The following is a 23409-nucleotide window of genomic DNA, read 5'->3' as shown; positions in this document are numbered from 1 at the left end:
CCTTTTCTTCCCTGGCCATACTCTCTTTTAGAAACACAGAGATGAACATTTAACTGTGTACCTGCTCTGACGTTTCTCACGCAGTGCCCCTGCTTCTCTACAGAATGACCTCTCACTTTGTAGCTACATGATATAGCTAAATGATACTGGGATGAAGAAAGCTAAGTCAAATATTTCTGTGACTAGGTAACAGAACAAAAAATTCATTACATCTTTAAAAAAAAGTTTTGGCATTTGCATTAGTCATCACAACATCCCCCCCCCCCCTTATTAGACATTTTAAAATGCACTGCACTGAATATGAGTTTATTTAAAGGGGCTTTTAAAAGAAGTATAACCTCCTTAGTATAATTTTATTTGCGTTCCCATTTGAATAAGAGCTGAATAATTCCATCTTTTTACCAATAAAGAGATGGATCTACAAGACACACTTTTAATGCATGGACCAAACTGCCTGCTTTCATACCTCATTGCTTACAGTGGTTTTAAAGCAAGAGGAAAAGTTTCCCAATATATATATATAAAGTCAGAGATCTGAGTGTTGCTTCAGGTATATACCATAGACAAAAAGTGAATTGCTTTGCTTTTTTTACTTTTTTTTTTTGGGGGGGGGGGGTGTGTGTGGTGTGTGTGTGTTAAGATCCAACCTAACTCTACACAATTTAAAGTTAATGAAAATGACAGTGCATTAAAAAACTATTTAAGCGTGGCGCAGATCCCCAACAAATTAAGCAAAAGCGGTGTTATGTGAACAAAGCACTTAAAATCTATGAACACCTTTCTGTAGGCTCTATAATGTCCATAGTCTCATAAAGATTCTTGTGTATTTATAAAAGTTTTGGAGTACAACAAAGTGGTGCCTCATTGAAGTCTTTCGTATCTACTTAAAACTGGGTTTCCAAAACTGTGCAGGTGTGACACATTTTGCCAAATAGTACTGTAGCTGAAATACAGATCAAGGGGGGAAAAAAAAAAAGGAAAGAGGTAATGGCTGTGGTAAAATGGGGCTGGATTGCTGTGCAAACGGTCTCTTGGAGATTAGATAAAACCCAGAAGAAGAACAAAATACAAAGCGAGCATGCAAAGATCTGGAACACTGAGGATTCACAGACAGCTGGACACGTGAGTACAAAAACCCCAATCTGTAAATACAAATTGATTCCGTCAGGTTTACTATACAGTACTTTAGTAGTAACAGACAGTTGAAAACAGCTTTCACTTAACAGCAAAATCAATTTCAGAGGGAAGAAAATGGTGAAGTCTCCTCCTGGAGAACAGCAAGAGAGGTATTATATTAAGGAGCTAAATTTTTCTTTGGCATGGTAAAAGGGGAGAGCTGAGTTTGCCAACCTATTTACATGGAGTTTCACCATCCTGTGGCCAGTGCAAGAATGTTTTGCACAGTCTACTTCTTACATAAACTTTTTTCCCTTGTTTTTCCCGTATGCCATCATATAAACCTTGTATTCATCATGTTGAATCTGTGTGTACAACAAATAAGAATAAACACAAACTGTACAATGCAGACAAACTCTTTGCATATATGTATGTAGATTTAGTAATACAGACCAACAGTTCTTTGACAGACACAACCTACTACATGCAGTTCGTCCTTGCCATCCTCTTTCCATGCAACAGATGAGACAAGAGACAAAATCAAAGGGAGGAAACAAAGCACAAAGACCCCTTTGCTAGGTTTAAACAGACTGTAGAAAAAATATTCTTAGAACATCTATTCATTGGATTAAACACACATATGGACTTAGCCCATGGAAACAAAAACAGAAAAGAATTTCTTAGAAATGCTGTATTTCCAGCTTACAGAAATTAAATCTGGCCTTAATTATAGCCCCCAAACTGGTTCACAGCTCATAATTACCCAGGATCGAAAGTTTAACGTTGAAAACAATACTTATGTAGCATCAGGGCATGAACCAGAACGCTCCTCTACAGAACTCAGCCAGTTCTGTAGCCTTCTCTCTTCCCAGGCTTTTACCCTGGGAGACTAAAAAGGCAGCTGGATGGGACACGGTTGTGTGTATTCCCTCCTCATGACCTCTTACGAAATTCCGGTGAGAGGGAAAGAGAATGTAGCCTTCAGCTGTATCACCTTACGCAAAATATTCTGAAGTGCTCCTCCTGCAATTGTAGGAAGGCCTGGAGGTCCTCCTCTGGCACCCAGCAGATAGTATAACGTGAAGGCTGCTGCCTCCCCTGGGTCCTCCAGATACAGAGCAACCCCCCAGCTCACCATGTGAGTTGCTTTGGTTTGGTTTTGTTGTCTCAGGGATGGTGCACAAATCCCACTGGACCAGATGGGATAAGAAGGGTGCACTGAAGTTTAATGAAGTGTTGTTTAGCCCCTCCACACACTTAATTTTGTGCTAGCAGGCAAGGACACAGTCTAAATCGAAGTCTCTTTGCCTTTTATCACAGTATTATAGTAGGTTTGCTTTTTTTAAATCTCTATGCGGATAGTGGGCTTCATGCCTAACTCAATCACTCCCTTGAAACCCAACATCAAGTGTTAGCTTGCTGTTCTTCTATTTTGTATATAAACAAAGTCTGGCCAACAGGAAAAAAATTTAAATAAATAAAATAAACCAACCTAGATTTTAGCAGCTTTATAGTAATCTCTTTGATGAGTACACTATATGTTGCTTATAAACCCAGAACACATTTGAAAACTAGCATGAAGACTTCATTCAGACTGAATTGGCTGTTCAGCTGAGCAGACAGGCAGCTTTTAAAAAACCCCAGTGGTCTCTGACAGGGACTGCAGCACAAAGACATGATAAAACAAATTGCCAGAAATAACAGTGCTAAAAAAGGAATGGATGATTTCCTTTTCTTGTCCTTAAATATCAAGGTAACAGCAAGAGGCCAAGAGAGCGTTGCCACACAGTTTTCCAGACTGAGGTACAGTTTGGTCCTTGTTGCCTTTTCTGAGAAAAAAATACATCTATCTCCCTCTGCATACAGAGAGTACCCATATTTTTAGTCTCCTGACAGCCCGTGACTAAGGGCGCAACACTTCTGTGGCATCTCTGTGGCATTCTCTAAATCTTCCCCCTCCCACCACACACACACACACACACACACATACACACATTGGCTTCATCGTCCACAAGTGACAAACTCAAAGTGATGATCGTGTTTCTGGTGATGCAATCCAAGGCTTCAATTTTAAAATGTTTCTGATTTCTTCTAGGTTCACGTAGGAGAAAGTACAGTATACAGAGATCAAGGCAAGGCACCTTCAATCTAGCAATTTGGTGGGCATATTATCCTAGGAAGCTGGGTGGAGGTACGTACTGGGATATCAGTGAGATACATAGGACTGGACTTTGCATGCTTAGCTAAAAATAAAAATAAAGTTTTGTAATACGTCCAGTTTTAAAACTTTTTTTTTATTTGTTTTTTTTAAAACACCAGAAATATTAAACTATAATTTGTAACTACCCTTTGCATTGGTGCTGCAGAAAAGAACACGACGACATCCTTGCCCATGCTTTGCTAAGTAGGTGTGGGATTCAGCCAAAAATAACAATGGCATTAAGTTCAGTTCCTTAAAAACAGGAAAGGATTATATTTGAAATGGATTTAGGTAGCGCAATTCTGGTTAGTCTTATTTTTTATTTTTTTTGTTAATTGGTGGTGGTTGTTTTTCAAACAATGAAGTATTAGTAGATGAAAAAAAATGAGCCTTAATTCAGGCCTACAAGGCCTACAAAATTCTTTGGACCCACTTTCCCAAAAATGAGTGGGTCTTGCTCGCTGGGCAAGGCAAATGTTACCATTACCAGTAAGCCTGTGATATGTATAAAACACACACACAAAAAGAAACTATAGGGGGATGCCAAACACTCGCTTCAGAAAACTTCCTGTCGGTTGTGTTTGACACTCTTCCCTCCACTATAATGCCAACCTCAGAAGCACAGTATCTGTTACTAAAGAGTATTCACATTTAGTCAATATTGTAAGCCAGAGACAACAATCCTATTCTTTATAGATATAATTTGTAATAATAGGTTTTTGAAGGCTTCCTGATTCCCTGATTGCTTTCAAAACTAAGCCACCGGCAACACTTAAGTTATAGAGAAACACAATCCCTGCAAAAGGTCACAGACAGTGGAGCGAGCAGCCTTATAAAAAAGGGAAGAGAAATCCATAATAGCACAGGTTTACAGCATCTAACTAGAAATTACTTGATTATCTGTGTGCTACAAAATAGAACTTAAACACATGAATTTTGCTGAAACTGGACTCAAAAAGGGATTATGGGCAATTGTCAGCAGGCAAGGTATCAAGTGTACTTGTGAAGTATGTCATTCACATGAAGTGTCACAGTCACAGAAAAGATATTAAAAAGGCATTCCAATATCTGGTAGGGCATTCCATGGTCTGAGTTTAGCTGGTTCATCCAGGTGTCTTCTTTTTGTGGGTGGAGCTACATGTTGAGATTTATCCGCTTGCAACAACTCAGTTCAGAAACAGCCAACGGGCAAGTCTGCGACTCGCCGCGAGCTGATCCACAGACACTGCAGAGGGGAAGTCTGGCAAGGATAAATGGCTCAACTGTACTCGGGACTCAGTAAGTCACAACACCTGTGAGGATCTGGCTATGTCGTCTTACTCTTGTTAACTGGTTTGCCGCCATTCATTATTGCAGATGCACTTGTGCTTTTACTTGGAGTTACCCCAGCCTTTGGCACTGTTTCTCCAATATCATGCAAAGATGGTTCCCGGTACATGGCAACTGAGGGGAGAAAAGAGAAAAGGAAAGGCATTTTTAAGGCTGTATCTCATGTCAGAGCTCATCTCAAGTAGAATGAATTTTCTGCAATAGCTGATGTTGGAATATAATCCATGTTCCTCCTGCACACCAGGGAGCTTTGACGGACACTTGTTTTGCATGACTGATAGCTTTGCTTGACCCTCCAAATTTCTTGCTGCTTCTGAAAAGAAGATTTAAAAACACAGTAGGGAACTGTATGCTTGTTTAATGGAAACTACGGAAGCCTTGGAAATGAAAAATTACTGTTCTGCCTTTGCGTGAGGCAGACACACAAAAGTGTGCATACATACACACGCACATATGTGTGTGTGAATATATATATATACATACCCCCTCAAATAAATATTCTGAAAACTTTCAGAAGTGAAATATGATAAGACAGATGGTGTTTAAAAGACAGGATCATACAATACAGTTGTCTAGACTTAAGTGTTCTTTTTTAGTCCTATGTTGCAAAACTAGGCTTGGGTCCAGTTCTACAAAGTTATTTGTACATCTGTCTCCCAAGTCTGAGGAGCTTGGCCATGATCTCTTCATGAAGAAACATCCAGGACAGTGCTATGGAGAGTACACAAGAAGTCTGGGGTTGGGGTTTTTTCCCTCCTTTCCAAAAATGTATGCAGTAGACACTGATCTCCACTGAATGTAGAAGTGCAGAAAAATTCCAAATTAATCTATTAACTGACTTCTTAGAGGAATTACAAGTTTGCCCTGGGGCTTCAGTCCCTATCCAACCACTTTAAATCCTTTGAGGAAAATACATGTGTTCAATTACACAGTTCCAGCATTAAGCTGCCTCAATGTTTAATGCTCCTGGATAATTCAATTTCATTTTCCATGTCACTGAATCAGGTAATATTTCCTTTATACCTAACTTCACTAGCATTTATTTATATCAGAGCAACGTTAAAAGAGATGTCAAAGCAGTCAAAGGAATTAATCATCACACTATGATATAGGGACTGGCTGTGTGCTGCCATAAAGAGCACAATCCCTTCATCCCTTGACTAATTAGAGCAAGAGGCAGGAGCATCAAAGTACTGACCTTGATCTTAAATGATGCGAAGTTTCATGATAACTATGAAGGGCCCCACAGCATCATTAACTAATCAAATACTTGTTCTAACATTTCCAATGACATAATCTAAATCCTTTTATGGCTTATGCAAGTCTGAAATTAAACGTCTTCTCTAGTGTGCATAAGGCTGGTTATGATCTATGTTTTCAGAGTGCACCCATAACTGTGTTTAGGGTACTTTCCTGATTAATTAAAAGAGCTTGATGAAGTAACACCATGGCCTATAAAAATACTAAGTTGAATAACATGAGATGGAACTATAAAGTAAGGAATTATAAAGCAGAGCTGTCATATTTGATGACTCTCATGGGCAATGTAAAGCACGTTATTTCTAAGCCTTGTCTAAACTATTTTGGTAGACTCTGACCGTCCCAACATCTATGAAGAAAGTGACTTCTTCCCTAATCCACATGAATTGATGTTGCTTTTAAAAATGCACTGGATTTCCCTCCTGCAGTTCTTATAATTTAATATAAAGGGATTGACATACAAAGTGTCAAAATTGTTGAGAGCTCGTGAAAGTACTGTAAGCTTTTGCAAGACAAGGGGAGCATGAAGGCATCAACCTGAGTTCAAATATAAAGTTAAAAACCTAAGATTATTCAGATTCATCCCTAATGTTGGAACGCTAAACTGTCTAACAAATGGATCCTTCAATCAAAAAATCCAATTTAAAACGTTGAAAGAAATGGCACTGCCCACTGAAGCATTCCTCAGGTTTATGTTTTCAGATGTTAAGTAGTGAGATAAATTTTCAGAATGACTGAAGCTATGTGTAGCAATAACATCCATGAAATCTGGAGTGCCATCACTCCAAGCAAAAAGAAAGTGTAGATTTATAGAGGCCTGCAGTATGCACAGGATAATGCAAACGTTTCAAGATATTAATTAATGTACTTTTCAGGGAATGTGTCACATCATTTTAGTTGTGTGAGGTTGGAATGACTTTTATTTGCTTCTCTCTTGGTTTAAATGCCAATTTACACAAGTTATGTGCATTACATCAACTGGCTAAGTAACAGAGTATGATTTATTCTATAAAGGCACCTTTGTGTTTTGTATTAGAAAGCTTTTACTTTGAAATGCTGACATTTCAGCCATTCCCTTTATAACTCCCAATTATCCTACAATATCTGTTTTTTTCATTCTGCTTAATGAAAGGACTATTTTCTCACTGCAGGACTCACAACAGCTTTTGTTCCTACCGACAGAATATTTAAAAAAAAAAAATCCAGCATAATGCAATTCCACAAAAGAATTATTTTCTTGAAAAAACGACCTCTTAATCCCTGGAAACAAATATTTTTGCATTTGCCCTTTCTAGCATCACTCTGCTGAAGCACATATCCGCTCCATGAATCTTGGGGACTGTCATTTGGAATGGCCCCTGTGCAGGGCAAGCACATTCACAAAGGGCATTTTAGAAACCATTCCCTCTTCTCCTTGTCAGATCTGTAGGGGGGTTTGCCAGGAATGGACCGAAACTCACCTTCCAATGGCTTGGGTAGAAAATGAGCTGCTGGTTTTGTTTTCTTCACTCTGTTTCCTTTCATGACCTGCCCTTCTTTGTTCAGCCCCAAGAACCAGGCCCTCCCGGACTCCTGTTGTCTGTAGAGCATGGATGAGTAGATTACATAATAATTTTCAAAAACAGACTCCTTGAATTTGCACTCCGGTGTAAAAAGTTCCTGTGGGAGGAAAAAGTAAATGTTAAATGTTATCTCTGAAGCGCAGCTTCTGTTTTGTTAACTTACAAATACCTCTTTATAAGTTTAATATATGATGTATAATAAGGTTCTGCTTTGAGACCAGGAGATCTGTCTTCCTCTAGATGACCTCCAGTTGAAGTTACCTCACCTCCCATGGATGCCTCTGTTTTTCCCATCTGTGCAGCAGGGATGGTATATTTTCAAAGTGCACGGGATGCAACACAGGCATAAAAACACTACTTAAAATACAGGCATCATTATTATTGTGCTTATTTTTATGGTAGGATATCTTTGTAAAGATTAAGAAAATCTATGTTAAAATAGCATTAATGAGCAAACAGTGTTTCCATTTTAGCACACTAAATGCAACAAACTCCCTCTAGGGTTTATAGAAACTAAAATTCAGTGTTTAGAAAATGCTGCTACAAAAACATGAAAATATATATGTAATTTCCTGGAGTACGCATGGCCTGAAACACCACAGGAAGACACTGTTTTAATGTAAAAATTTCTGTATAAAGGATAAAACCTCCAAACATCCTCAGCATTCGTCCCCAAACTGGTATGCTTCCAGAAGTCACATTTCAGTTGTCATAAACTCTTTGCTGAGGTTCACCTAAGCACAAATTTCTGGAGGCCAGTAGCCAAATAACAGTTAATTTTTTATTGTTATTATTTTTTTAATAACGTGAGTAACAGTAACAAAATAAACAGTGTGAACATATGTATTGTGACAGAGCTTACCCATATCCCTTGAAAAAACACAGTAAGTTGAAAAGCAAATAAATCACATTTGAAGTATCACGAGAAAACAGGATCATGTGTGAATGTGACTGTGTGTGAATGTGACTATGTGTGTCTTCGGACCTGTCTGCTGAAACCTGTGGAAGATCGTCCTGTCATAAAAGGAGGCGGTAGATGCGGGAGAGTAGGAGGTTTCAGAGCACAGAGTTCTCAGCCCCAAATGCTCTTTTTTATATTTGTATTTCTTTCATTTACCCTTCCCAAGAAGTAAAAATCCGATATGTCATATGTTTTAAGTTCTTCCTTCACAGTATTCTGGGCCCTTTGGTTCAAGAAGGACAGAGAACTCCTGGAAAGAGTACAGCGCAGGGCCACCAAGATGATTAAGGGAGTGGAACACCTTCCTCATCAGGAGAAGCTGAGGGAGATGTATAGCTATAGCTTGGAGGGGTGACCTTATTAATATTTATAAATACGTAAAGGGCGAGAGTCAGGAGGATGGAGCCAGGCTCTTCTCAGTGATGGCCAGAGATATGACTAGGGGCAACAGGTGCAAGCTGGAGCATAGGAAGCTCCACGTGAACACAAGGAGGAACCTTTTCACTGTGAGGGTGATGGCACACTGGAACAGGCTGACTAGAGAGGTTGTGGAGTCTCCTTCTCTGGAGACATTCAAACCCTGCCTGGATGCGTTCCTGTATGATTTAGTGTAGGTGATCCTGCTCTGGTGGGAGGGTTGGACTAGATGACCTTTTGAGGTCCCTTCCAACTCCTAACATTCTGTGATTTTTTTAATATTTTTTTTTTTCCATTTCTTTTTGCTCCTGGTCCCATGCAGTACTGAGTTAGCACTCAGCAGGTAACACGTTTTCAGGATCTCTACACCATCCTCAGCCATCTATATATTGTAAGGATTTCACAGTTGTTTCTGTTGTAGATTTCCTTTCTTGAAATCAAAGCCCTTAAAGACACAGCTCTCCACACCAGAAAGCACAGGGGAAAAATGTTTCTGAATCTGCACTAGGCGTCACGTAGTGCCCGGCCAAGTTTGCCCGATGTGATGGGGCACACAGTATTTGCATTCCCATGGCTCAAGTCACCACCCGCTAGCAAAGCTGTCTTGATGGACAGCAGGCACTGTACTGTTTGTTCACCTTCGCAATTACAGAGCAACTTCTGACCTCAGAGAAAAAGAACTGGTGTATTTTATCCAGCAAAGGACTAAAAGCAGTCACTGCAGCAGCTGGGATACGATGTGTGGACCTTCCCTAAAAGAGGTTGCTTTGTCTGCGCGAGCGAGTACACTGTGTGTCTACGGGCAGCGCTCATTCACAGGATGCAAAAGCTATTCTCCAACGGGCACAATGGACATCTTTTTGCACTGCCACTTCTTCACCACCTACGTGCACAGCTGTATTTATTACAGACACATGCAGAAGCACAAACGCAGTCTGTACTGGAGGCACCAAAAGCTGATGATGGGAAATACCTCAACTGTACCTTCTCCTTTGCCACAGGGCTTTTTCCCTCTCTGTTCCAAGACTTTTCGACATCTGTTGTTTGTGTTACTCTCCTTTCTCCTCCACTGATTTCAAATCACAGTAGGACTCAGGGAGACTCAAAATAAAAGCAGAAGGCAGGGTGGCACGGCAGAGGGAATGCCTGTTTAAAGCCGAGCACATGCATTTACATGCCAGTCATGCTCCTCGGCTGTTGAAACAGCAGATGCTAATCAGGAAATGCCTCCATGGCTCTCCTTATTACCTGCTTCACTGCAAATGCTACCCCCTGTGCTCCCCAGTAAGTTTTACTTCCTTGTAAAGCTCAATTACCATAAACACTACTTCTTAGCCAATATTCACTTTCATTTCGTTATAAACAAAAGCTGTTTGTCATTCCGTGCTCCTCCGTACTAGAGATGTGTGGCTGCCTGTAAATGCTATTTGTGTGTTTTCCTGAACAATATACGTTATGACACTGACACAAGTTCCTTCAAATCATATCCCACCTCTGAATCAAACCTGTCTCTTTCCTCTCTCCTTTCTTTGGCATGTACAGTAGTGTTTCGATGGTGCACAGAGTGTGAAGCAATAGGTATTCATGTTATTAAGTCCAAAAAAAGATGGATTATGTCAATGCAATTATTTGGCTGCTCCTAGATGCAGACAGATAGATGGGACAAATTGTCACCACTACTATTCCTTAGTTATGAAAAGCATAGTAATAGTCTGGTAATTTACGTCTGACATATAAGGAAGAGCCAAACCTGAACAGTGTATTCTGCCCTGCAGGTCTCCCACTCCAGACATCTGGATAATGTAATGGCTTTGGGCAGGGTTTGCATTCATGCAGCATATTTGGACACAGTTCTGCCTGGGATAAACTCCCAGTCAAAAAGTCACTTAAATATATGTTACTTTAAAGCAGGCTAATAGTTCCACTGATTCTGGGAGTATTAATGAATGAAAATTAGGCACCTGGTGAGGACTATGTGGAAAAGCATCCACTCGTTCCTCAAAAAAATTACCCAGAAAGGGACTTCTGAAATGGGCACCTTCCCTGGGGCTCAGGTGGAAACTGAATATTCCCATGTTAAGGGAAGCCTTGCCTCAGGCACCGTCTCAGCTGGCTGAAAAGCTGTCTTCTCCACTAAAGCAACCATGACACCTAAAATGCTGTATCTGCATGTACCTAGGCCAAACCTAGATCTGTATACCTAAGACAACCCAGTAAGAACTCTCTGAAAATGACTAACGTGCTAAAAGCACTGACAACAAAGGAAAAAAAAGCCCCCTTATCCTCAGCTAACCTTATTCAAATCCACTGCTGGGGGCACAGACAGTACAATGGCATTTAACAAACGAAAGTCAATGGTGGGGGCACTCTCCAAGCCTACCTGCCTACCTGTGTCCAACCTGAAGGAATCCAAATCTACAACTGGCTGACATGAATCACTTAGGTCTTCCTTGCAAGAATTAGTTTTGGGACTTTGATCCCACAGCAGTCTTTATATTTTATATTAGGAAGTGAATGAATAAATTGCAAAACCAGATATGGCTTGCAAACAAGAACTTGTGGGCAGAATTTCTCTTCCAAGGTCAGTGCCCAGATTTAACCTGTAGTCTTATATAAAAGCTGGTTTTCTCCTGTCAAAGCAACATTTGAAAAAATAAAGTATATACTAGCTGCCAATTTCCAAAACCCCAGGATTTGGTTTTGGCTGTAAACTGCAATCTGATAGAGCTTCCTGGGTCCTAGAGAAGTGAAGGATGTATTAAATTGCACCTTGCTGAGAAGAATTTTCACTTGGATATTTTTGCCAGCTTCCCATCAAGTTTTTGCTTGACGTGAATTCTATTTAGAGATATTTTAATTCTCCTGGTTGCTGTAGCATCAGTAAGTATCACGACACACAGGTTGTGGGTTCAGCACCTCAGAGTCAGGAAGTTCTGTCAATGGGGAGTTCTTAGTTTTTGGATCCCCACCAATGTTGCGAAAACTCAACACTGTAGTATTATGTCATAATGGTCGAGCTTCTCATGGAGTCACATAGTGGTGGCAGAATCTACTTTGCTTTAAGAAAAAAACTGAGATGAAATTCAAAAAGAGCCATTATCCACCCCCCCAAACTTAGGAGTTCCTGAATGAAGGAGCACATTTTACCTGTTGTGTGAACATGGAGATAAAAGGATTGTTGGAAAGATGACAAATGAGATGAATTCCCCACCAAGTAACTTATTTCTGTCCATCAGAGGCTGAAGTCTGACACGAGGAAGCTAGGCCTCCATGCTAATCAGTTATGTGGCACAGTAGCAAATGGCTGTAGCTCAAAAACCAAAGCACAGCAAACTTTACTGTCCTGCAAGCAACTGAATAAATGAAAATATATGAATGAGTTATCAGCATAAGTTCCATTTGCTGGGGTTTGACAATGTAGCCTGTTCAGTTTAGCTAGCTTTAATCAAGTTGCACATAGCAGCCATGATCTTTCACTCGCAATAATCCCCAGAAAGCAGAGAGTTTTTCTGTTAAGGCTCTTAGAAAGAAGAAATAATTATGCAGCTATGGACAAGAAACCTGTAATGCGAACCACAGAGCTGCAAAGTAAAAACTGGCATGATGACACCGCTAGCCATATAGCTTCTGGATATTGTTTTAAAATCACAGAAATACTTGAAATTGTAAACTTTATCTCTGTTTGTTAAGTCAATCGATAAAGAACTCAACGTAACCTTCCACTACACACCATGGGGAAGAGTGTAAGACCGTGGCTCTACCATGGTCATCAAAAAAGGCAGTTCCAAGGATAAGGGATTCTGCAAGTCTCCTACCTTCCACTCCTAAACCTTCAAGCTTCTTTAAATCTGTGTTATATACTGAAATATGGGAAAGGAGGGTGTCATTCTAGTTACAGCACACAGAAGTGATACAGCTAGCAGTCATCCGCTTGAACTGTAGGCAGAAGCAAATAAGGAGGCAGCAGCTTCTCCTGGAGATGGACACAACGGGACTCATTCATCACACCGGGCAGCAGAAGCGCAGCTGAACCAGCTACAGCTTCTCCTTGGTGACAAGCAAAAAAACCACAACCACAAGACAAACTCAAAGAGATCACCAGGCAAGAAACAGCCAGCCTAACAAAGGATAGTAAGAAAAACCTTATTATTGATCCTTTTCAGATTTCAAGACCAGTTGAAAATAATCCTGGTTTAATGCTATTTACTATATGTACTAATAACAGGTCACGGAACAGGACCTCAGTGCTTCAGTAGTACAGATCCAGTGGAGTCTACCTCATGTGAATGCCTTACAAGCCAATTAGAGCTTGATACCAGGTATTAAAAACTCCCTGAAACATTAGAGTAAAGATACCAGCATGCTAGTGGCTGGTTATCGAACATTTTCTGCAGGAATGATGGCAAAGCCTTTTTAAGGAGAGACTGGAGAAAGGACAACACTAGCTCTGTGGAGGCTTACAGGAGACTTGTGCGCCGTGAGAAAAGCAGCATAGAGTCAGCACAAAGGTATTTTTGGGGGTTAGAGGCTGGCAGTGCAGGAATCAAAAGAAGGGAGTGACATTTTAATAGTGAATAGAAAGGTTGAAAATGACTCATGAAGGAGGGCCTTAAACTTGAAGAGCAACAGTCTGTGTTTAATGAGGAGAAGGCACTCAAAAGAGAAGAGAAACATAGTTGAAATAATGAAGCTGGAAAATGAACATTGTGGCAGACTTCTGAATGGAGACCGTGGGGGTAGCACCATATTTCTCAGTGCAGGAGGGAAGGACGATGGAGTAATTGAGGTGTGAACTGACAGGATCCCAGAAAACAGCTGCAGTGCTGTAGAAGGGCAAATGGCCATAGCATAGACATATTTATGCAGCAAGACCTGTAAGATCTGGAGGCCTCATCTACACACCAGGACTGGAAAAATCCTAACTTGATATTTCTTCTGACTTGCTGCACATTGAATTAGGCGAGTTACCTTCTTACAATATACCTGTTTGATAAATGCTGGTGTAAGAGAATAAAAAATTGGTATTCAAGATTTCCCAGCTGTAGGACCCAAATTTTCTTAAGCTGGCCAAAAGGCTACAGCACAAAATGTTCAAGAGTTCCTCTTCAAATGGCAGAAAACCCAGCGACACATGGTTAGGTACGATGTAGATTAAAGGTAAGTTGGTATTCCATTCCATGTATGTTCAGAAGACATTCAGCTGATCTGGGCCTACAATACCCTTAATGGACACAAAAGGAAGAACAAGTTTTTGAACACAAAAGGAAGAACAAGCAAAGTTGGCGGAATGTTCCTGTGCAAACTGGCCAAGTAAGATACCAAGGAACAGGAGGATTTAGCTCCCATACTACAAATCTTGCAGTGACTTTACTAACAAACCTTCAAAATAAAAGAAACAGTAATAGCTGAACCTGACAATGCCAGAGACATCTCATGAAAGCAGCAAATGCATACTTTCCACAGTCTTCACATGAAAAATTTCCTTTACAGACTACAACAGGACTTGGTACCATGCAGGTAAAAAACTGGTTCTTGCCAGTTAAAGAATCATTAAGACTGCAGCAAGGATGCCAGTGTGTAAAAGCAAAACTTTAACCTATAAGTTCCATCTCATTTTTTTACTTTTGATAGGATCCAAAGATGTGAATATCACTTCCTGTAAAGAAACAAAACAGAACTTTTGACTAAATTTAGGCAAAAGTAAATGTAAACCAATGCTCCACAAGCATTAGCCCTTCCTTAACTGGGATTCCAATTCGTAGGAATATGATGGGATATATTACCAATGTAGCAATTCTTTTATTCATGTACACTTATAAGCACCAAATATAGATTCATTAAGGAATAACAATCCTACAGACAAACTAAGAAAAATTAGACAGATTTACATGTGTTTAAGATGGTATTGATCACAACCTGAATTTGGCTTCATTTTCTGTCCAGATTGAAAAAGAATATGAACCAGCCTGATTACACAAACTTCCTTGTTTCATAACAGAAAGGTTGCTTTGCTTTCAACTAGCAGCTCTGGACCTATTAAACTATAATTGACTAAAGGCAATAATATTTTGTATGGAAGGCAGAGCACATACTCATCACTTCCATAAACGTAACTTTTTAGCAAGATTGAACAATGATGTCAGATAAAAGCATGATTTAAGTAACAACTTCAAGAATGAACCCAAATTACTACTTCTTTGTACTACCCAGGAGAAGCCTTATATATCTCTCCCCCCATCCACATAGGAGTTAGTATTACACCACAAGCAGTGCTCTGGTATTTATGTTCTTTTGATGGACACCTACAATTCAGAGTCATGAACTCAGTAGGAAATGCCTGAAATAGAACAAATTTTCCTTGATATGAGCGTTTCTGATATATGTTATTTAAGGTAGTTCAGTTCGACTCCAAAAGTGAACTGTGTTTGAAATGAAGCTGCCCATGATGCAGATCTGAATCATGACTCTCATTTGGCAGCGAGTGAATCAAGGTTGTTTAAATTCAAAAACATATGAAAGAAGGTTTGGGGGAGCAGCATAGAAAAGGTTACTGATTTTTAAAACCACCTTTGTGGCACTTACATGCCAGAACTAGAATACTTCAACAAAAGCTCAAGAGAAGAACTGCTAGAAAACAGGTGTTGCCTCACCTGAACAAGAAGGGGGAAATGAATTTTAGAAATATTAGCAATAAGCCAAATTTGTAACTATGGGTTTAGAATGGGCTGCAGCCCACCGCCAGTCACCACATTATATAGCGTGTGGTCAAGTATAATATAATCCAATATCCCCATAGACATACAAAGGAGGGTGAGGTTATTTTTCTCCTTCAACCCAGCTCAGAACTTTCACAAAAACCTGCATTTTTTGGCTTGAGGAAATCCTAGCTTTAAAGGAAATGCAGCCAGAATCCTAGCACCAGTGAAACGAAATACTATTTCTCCAAGAGCAGAGTCTCCTCCCCACCTTATCTGCAGCACTTCGCTTCCCTTAAGATTTAAATTTGCAGTAAAGATCTACTTTATGGCTTCAGCTTAAACACCAACACAGAAAGACGTATTTTATCTCCTATTCAGCCTCTGTGATTTAAGAAATCCAGTATCAATAAGAAAGGCCCGTGCTCCAAGGCATGACTAAGAGAAATGGTGTGTGTTGTTGGGAATATACTCTTCCGCTGCTATTGTGGGATGTTTTTGGAGAAGAACGTGAGTAAACTGGCCTATCTTTCCTGGTCAGCTCTACTCAGAACAGCCATAATTCATCAGCTTGTAGACAGCACCATGTTCTCAGCTAGAAAAGGTCAGTGCCCAGGGAAAAACAGGACAGCACTAAATTAAGAGATAGAAAGGAAGAATTTAACAACGCAGCTGTAGAAACAAACCACGATGGCCTGGGGAAGAAGTTATCATCCTGTTGCACATCAATCCACTGTTCTGTCTCTGGATGAATAATTTAGGAGAAATACAGAGTACTCTTAGATACCTCAGAACCTTTCCAACTGATGGTGGAATTTTGTGACACGGTTTCATCCAGACACTTGCAGGCTGCTTACTCTAGACAACCTTCTATAAGCCAAATGCCTCAAATAATATAAACTATCATGAAAAGATGCAAAATAGTTACTAAAATGACCAGGTACCCCAAAAAAATCAAGCAGGATGACTCTTGCTTGCCATTTACCTATAAAAAAATCTCTGCTTCTCTACAATACACTGAAACGCTGTATAAAGAAAACTGATTCCAGTTCTTGCCACTGCGTGGCTGGTATATTAGCATTAATTAGCTGCTGTTATGCAATGTCACATGGGATGGAATATTTTCATATATATGACGTTGTTATACAGTATTTGCAGACCTCCTCGAGTATGATAGAATGACACATACACAACTATCTACAAATACAAAAGTAAACGTAAATAGATGCAAATTCAGAGGTATTTTGTAAGGTATACTTTAGACTCTTTCAGTTCTACATGTTCCTTCCAAAAGATGTGTGAATTTATGAAAGTTTTAAATGGGTGTCATTTACAAGTTGAGAAGCTACAAAAAGTTGCAAGAACACTCAAGTTATAAGAAGTGGCCTACTTTAGTGTACTCTTTTTTTATTTCTTTTTTCTTTACAGTTGTGAGCTTGTTTTTCTGCTTGCAGCCTTCTTTTATGACCTCCTCTGTGCCAGAATTATGCTGCCTAGAGAACCAAATATTATAAAAGACAGGAGCTGGATTGAATAAAAATTAATTAGGGTAGGTCAATTATATGGACTTCTTGGATGCCTTTTTGTCATCCTTTTGCTGTTTTGCACTGGGTGTTCACAAAATGACCATGAGAGGCAAGCCCAGAGTCTCCTCAATCTGAGGAGACTAATACAAGGCAAAACTATTCTGTAACTGCTGGTTTTGGCTGGGATACAGTTCATTTTCTTCATAGCTTCTATAAGCCTGTGTTTGGGATTTGTGCTGGAAATGGTGTTGATAACACAGGGATGGTTTTGTTACTGCTGAGCAGTGCTTGCACAGAACCAAGGCTTTTCACCCCATCAATGGGGATGTGGGTGCACAAGGAGTTGGGAGGGGACACAGCCAGGACAGCTGACCCCAACTGACCAAAGAGATATCCCATACCACATGACAATATGCTCAACATGTAAAGCTGGGGGAAGAAGGATGAAATGGGGGAACATTCAGAGCAACGGCATTTGTCTTCCCAAGTAAGCCCTGCATGTGATGGAGCACTGCTTTCCTGGGGATGACTGAACTCCTGCCTGCCCATGGGCAGTGGGGAGTGAATTCCTTGTCTTGCTTTGCTCATGTGCGTGGCTTTTGCTTTACCCATTAAACTGTCTTTACCTCAACTCATGAGTTTTCTCTCTTTTACCCTTCTGATTCTCTCCCCCATCCCAACAGGGAGGAGTGAGTGAGCAGTTGCCTGGGGCTAGGCTGCCAGCTAGGACAAAACCAGGACAGCATCAAATCCAATCAGTTCTGTGAGAAAATGCATTAGCTAAGTCTTCTCTTAGTTTCATGACTCAATTTGCAGTTGACCACTGAAGGCTGGGAAGCAAAGAGAACAGGACCACTTTCAGATATTTGTTACTTAACTCCTGTTATACAGAAAATATGTATTTTAGGAGAAAACCAGAAATTCTTTGCTTCTTTCACTGGCCCTCTTCTTGCCCAGCTTTGTCCTTCGGCCACAGAAGCTCTGCTGTGAGTATTCAACAGGTTTCCCCCATTTCCTTCCAAAGCAGCTTTCACATACATAGAAAAAGTTCTCTAAATCCATTCTCTGTTCTCCTTTCTTCTCATCTTTTCTGACGAGAAAGCACAAAATGATGGATGCCAAATCTGAAAGATGGCCAAAACCTGACAGGCTGACAGGCTCTTAACTATTCTGTACTGTGTCCTGTTATACGTTTCCTTTCCTTCATAGAGATGGATGTCTACAGCACTGTTTCACTTCAACATGGCAATTCAATGCATACGTTGATGGGACACACAGCGGAGTGCTGCCCAGCGCACAGTGTCACTCTAGAAAAGGTGATGCAAGACCAAAGTTGCCTCTCTGGAAAATTCTCCACTCGTCAATTTAAACAAAAAAATCCTAAATTTCTTGCTAATAGTTTATTTCTCTCTCTATATATATATATATATATACGTGTGTGTATATATATATATACGTGTGTGTGTGTGTATTTTTAAATATATAAAAACATATATAAATATATTGTATATGTATATATTTCTCTTTTCACTTAATGCATTTCAGTTTATGCTGTGATCTAAAAATATTTTTCTGTTGTTATTTAGTTTTCACAGCATCTATATAACTGTTACTTCAAGTCTCCATTAGAAGAAGAACCTTATAGTACAAAGATTCACACCCAAACATTCAAAAGCTGAATAGTGAATCAATACCAGTGACAGAAGAAAATCCATTCTGCCTCCTGTTTTAACTAAACAATTAATGGGAAATAAAATGCCAGCCACCAGAAGGTATTTTTGGAATGGCATCACACTGTTAACCAGTCAGAAGTGGTGAAAGGAAGCAAGTCAGACAATTTTGTGTCTATCATTATATGTTAAAAAAGCAGAAACTTAATGTATCCCATTAAATAGGAGATGATTACAAGCTACTCCTAACACACACTCAGCAGTGATGCTCCTTGTTGTTGTGGATGGGTAACAGCAGGATGATTACAGATACATCCTGATGCTCATATAAAATTCCTCTTTTAGCAACAAGCTTATAAAGGTTGATTATGAACAATGCGAATACATAAATGTCTGGCAAAACCCCTGAAGGTGTAAAAATCAGAGTGGTGGCAAAGGTTTAGGGATTTTATTTGCCTCAGCGTTACAATGTGCGCATTGCAGACATGAAAAAGATGCTTGGAGATAGTTTTACCAAACAGCATTTATAAAAACAATAAACAAAGTAAGGTTTTTATCCATAGCTGCTGGCAACTGAGTGCTAATCAATGCCACTACTTGTCAGAAGTCTAACAATTTCCCATAAAATCAGTTAGCTCCTTGTTCTCAAGCCTCCACATAACTCGCTGTCTATTACAGTGTATTGCTCTGGCTGTCCTGTGGAAAGTCAAAGCTTAATATTGCAGGGGCATCAACATACCGATTCTGGAGCAGCTTCAACCTATTAATGAACAATCCTGATGAATAATGAAATGTACAAATATCCAACTCTTAACCCTTCGAATCTCCACCTGAGGAATGCAGGCTCCAAAAGGAAAAAAACCCTTTTTTTTTTTTCGTTCATGGAACTCTAATGGGAGGGGCAGACCCCTCTGTAACCTCTTCCTTTCCAGAAAAATACATTTTACCATACCACACAGACACACACATGTTTTTGCAAGGAGGCTCTGCTGGGGTGAATACATTTCCAAGAAAGCAATGAGGTCTTACTCAAGATTACTATTGCTTAAATGGAGGGTCTTCACCTTTGTCAATGCATTACAAATGCATTATCTATCATTATTGAGCAGCAAATTGCAAAGATAAATTGAAATAGAAAACATTGAAAAACTAGGAAACAGTTGAACTGTGTATGAAAACCATTGGAAGCGTAGATTCAGGGTCAAAACTACAGCTTTCTCAAAAGACTAAGTTGATCAGTAACCCACTTTTGACTGGCAAAGGAAATGCAATCAATGCACATATTAAGGTGTTCCCTACTACATCATCTGTAAGAGGCAGAGCAAATGGCTGAATGAAAAAAAGTCTATTTTAAGGTCCTACAAACAGTATATTGATTTATAAAGGAGAAAGGGTGGAGGTGAAAATATCAGGTATTTTCATTTCCATGTCGATTGGAAACATGATAGCCCACCTGTTCAACAAAGTGGAGGAGTTTTTCAGACCTTTGCTTCACAAGGAAAGAGTGCATCAAACTGTACTGCACAGAAATGCTGAACTGCAAGGGCTAATTCAGGAAGGCTGGAAACAGGCTGAAGTCAGTTGATTTTTCAGAGAGAAATTACTTTACCTGTGTCCTAAACACTTAATTCTAAGGTTCAGCAACATTGCAAAAGGGTATACAGATATATTAGATAGATTAGCTGCCCATGGAAGAAGTTCACCAAATCTTCTGTACTCGGTTTTCAGATATCCTGTCATCCCTCCCCACTGTTTCTTTTATATTCTTTTTTGTTAATACATATTTACATGTTTTCTCTATGTCCTGAGGTCTCAGAGACATTAAGAAAATCTGCCAAAGCAAACCAAATTAAACAAATAATAAAAATTGTCTATTAAGATCATTATTTAGAGAGACGTTTGGGGCTAAAATAAGTAAGTAAATAAATAATATTTTAATGAAGGAAAAGAAAAAAGTGTCCCACCACTAGATCATGCCTTAGTTCCAGTCCAGAGGGACATTGACAGGATTGAGAGGTGGGCCTGCACAAATTGCATTAAGTCCAACAAGACCAAGTACAAGGTCCTGCACATGGGTCAGGGCAATCACAAACAGAACTATAGGTTGGGTGGAGACCAAATTGTGAGCAGCCTGAGGAGAAAGACTTGGCAGTTTTGATTGACTCATGTTCAACATGAGCCATCAATATGTACTTATAGGCCAACATATCATGGGCTGCATCAAAAGAAGAATGACTTCAGTCACTCTTGGCCATATGGTTGAGGGAGGTGATTCTGCCCTATACTCCACTCTGGTGAGAACCCATATGGAGTACTGCATCCAGCTCTGGGGTCCCCAGTACAAGAATCACATGGAGCTATTGGAGCAAGTCCAGAGGAGGGCCACAAAGATGATCAGAGAGCTGGAGCACCTCGGTGATTATGACAGCATGAGAGAGTTGGCCTTCTTCATCCTGGAGAAGGTTCTGGGGAGAACTTAGAGCAGCTTTCCAGTACCTGAAGGGGCCTACAGGAAAGCTGGAGAGGGACTATTTACAAGAGCATAGAGTCATAGGACAATGGGTAATGGCTTTGGGCTGAAGGAGGGTGGCTTTAGATTAGATATCAGGAAGAAATTTTTCCCTGTGAGGGTGGTGAGGCCCTGGCACAGGCTGCCCAGAGAAGCTGTGGCTGCCCCACCCTGGCAGTGTTGAAGGCCGGGTTGGGTGGGGTTTTGGGCAGCCTGGTCTAGGGGAGGGTGTCCGTGTCCATGGCAGGGGGATTGGAACCAGGTGATGTTAAAGTGCCCTTCCAACCCAAAAACGTCTGTGATTCTGTGATACTTTTACTAGATATGCAAACTAATTTATTGACTGATGTCATACTGTGAAGAACTAGCCACATTTTTTGTAAAATTGACCCCCTTGCTTACCTGATTTGAATTTTTTTTATCTTTTTGCATTTATTGATCTACATGACATTTCTTCTTGTCCATTTTCTTCATGTCTTTCAAAAACTTTTTAAACTCTATTTTCTCATTTTCCCTACCCCAGTAATCAAACCATGAGCATATTCAAAAAGTTGCCACAGGCCATATGAACTCATTTTTCCTGAGAATGTCACAATGATTGCACGACTGTTTCCATGCCCACATATGCTGAGGAATGTATCTGTCTACCTTGACCTTAAACTGGCATCAAATACGGAAAAGATTTGACTTCCTGCTTATGCTTTCATCTGTTGAGCTACAAACACACAACTTTCTTATCCTCAGCTTTATCTGGATTTCCAATTTTCTCCCACTGTGCCCCAAAGGCGTTGCATGGCATGCTTTGCAAGATGTATCAAAACTGCACAGATGTTTTGCTCTTATTGCTACTGAATTAGTTCACTAAGTTTTTAAAAGTAAGCAAAGATGCAGATAAAGCACCGATGCTTACACTTAGATACCTGTTTTATTTCTCTACATTTCTTTTAGCTGCTACGTTTTTCATTGGTCTAGACAGATGCAAGCAGTCCCATGTAAGCCTGTGCATGACAGTCTATTTTTCAATAATTTGCACATCACAACTGCATTTGGTCCTCATGCTTCCATAAAATACAGAGATGGATATTTTCTTTTTTCTTTGTTCTTTTATCTTTTTCTCAAAAAAAAAAACCTCAATGCTGCTGTCTTTGTATAATCAACAGATAATTTGTTTTTCTTGTTGCTCATAATTCCCTACAGAACATGATTTTCAAATATATCCTCATCAAAAGCAAAGTTAAAACAACAGACTTGAAACAGGCAGTCAGGAAAGGCAACAACAGATTTGTTGGATTCTTTTTCTTTCTTCTTTTTTTTTTCCTCTAAAGCTTTTGCACCTGTTATAGGGGACACAACGTGAAAAATGAACTCCTCATATATGAATCAAAATATATGTTTTCCATCTGGGAAGAAGGATGGACTGGGGAAAAGGGACTTATTTTTCCTATTCTGCAATATTTTAAATTTCTTTTCAATAGAGTTGAAACAAACCTCTCATATGCAGAAAATATGACAATCCAAGATGCCATTCAATACCTACATTTGATATCTAAATGCAATATCATACAGAATCTTGGGAATGAAGGAATCAATTGTGTATACCTGCATAATAAAAAGTACATTTCTTTCACATGGAAACAGAATATATTAAATATTGTGGTAGCCTTTGAGTCAGAAGTTTAGTCATATGAGCTCCACAGAAGAGGCAAGCAAATAAGACTTTTTGACTGTGAATAAAGCATTTGGTTAGACTCAACGAAGGTCAGGGCTGATGTCACCTGTGCTAACTTTCTGTGGCCCAGAGGGCTGCCAGACTACCACATCTCTAACCATGCCCTCTGCTGCACTGGCACATCCCTTAGGAGAAGTGGCGTGCTTGCAGAAGTCGCTGTTTCTGCAGTGGAATAAAGTGCAGTGAGAAACACACTTTCTGTGTCCACGTTCTCCAAGGGCCAAGGTAAGGACAAACCACAGACACATTTTAAAATTAATAAAGACCATGAATTGTGAAGAACAATTGTAAGAGTGGACAAAGAAATGGAACTTTCAATGCAATAATTTGAAGATTTTTCCAAACTATTTACTGTGTTATAATGCCTTGGTTTGGTTTTTTTTTTTTTTTTTTTTTTTGGTTTTTTGTGATTTTTGCTTTGTTTTGTTTTGTTTG

At 39.7% G+C, this 23409-nt stretch overlaps 1 protein-coding gene across 3 annotated transcripts in view; it reads right to left on the bottom strand.

Moving 5' to 3' along the window:
• Positions 1 to 4622: 4622 nt before the first annotated feature.
• FGF14 (fibroblast growth factor 14) overlaps positions 4623 to 23409 on the bottom strand; it is a gene marked incomplete at both ends in the record, with an annotated part of 405860 nt that continues 387073 nt past the window's right edge. For all 3 annotated transcript variants that reach the window (XM_084262278.1, XM_084262280.1, XM_084262279.1), the window contains 2 exons: positions 4623 to 4759; positions 7366 to 7564. In XM_084262278.1, coding sequence (XP_084118404.1) covers positions 4623 to 4759; positions 7366 to 7564 — 336 coding nt within the window. The remainder of the gene's footprint in view (positions 4760 to 7365; positions 7565 to 23409) is intronic.

This window comes from Gallinula chloropus (assembly GCF_964237585.1).
Source record: "Gallinula chloropus genome assembly, chromosome: 1".
Taxonomy (NCBI): domain Eukaryota; kingdom Metazoa; phylum Chordata; class Aves; order Gruiformes; family Rallidae; genus Gallinula; species Gallinula chloropus.
This window is presented reverse-complemented; position numbering and strand designations above follow the sequence as displayed.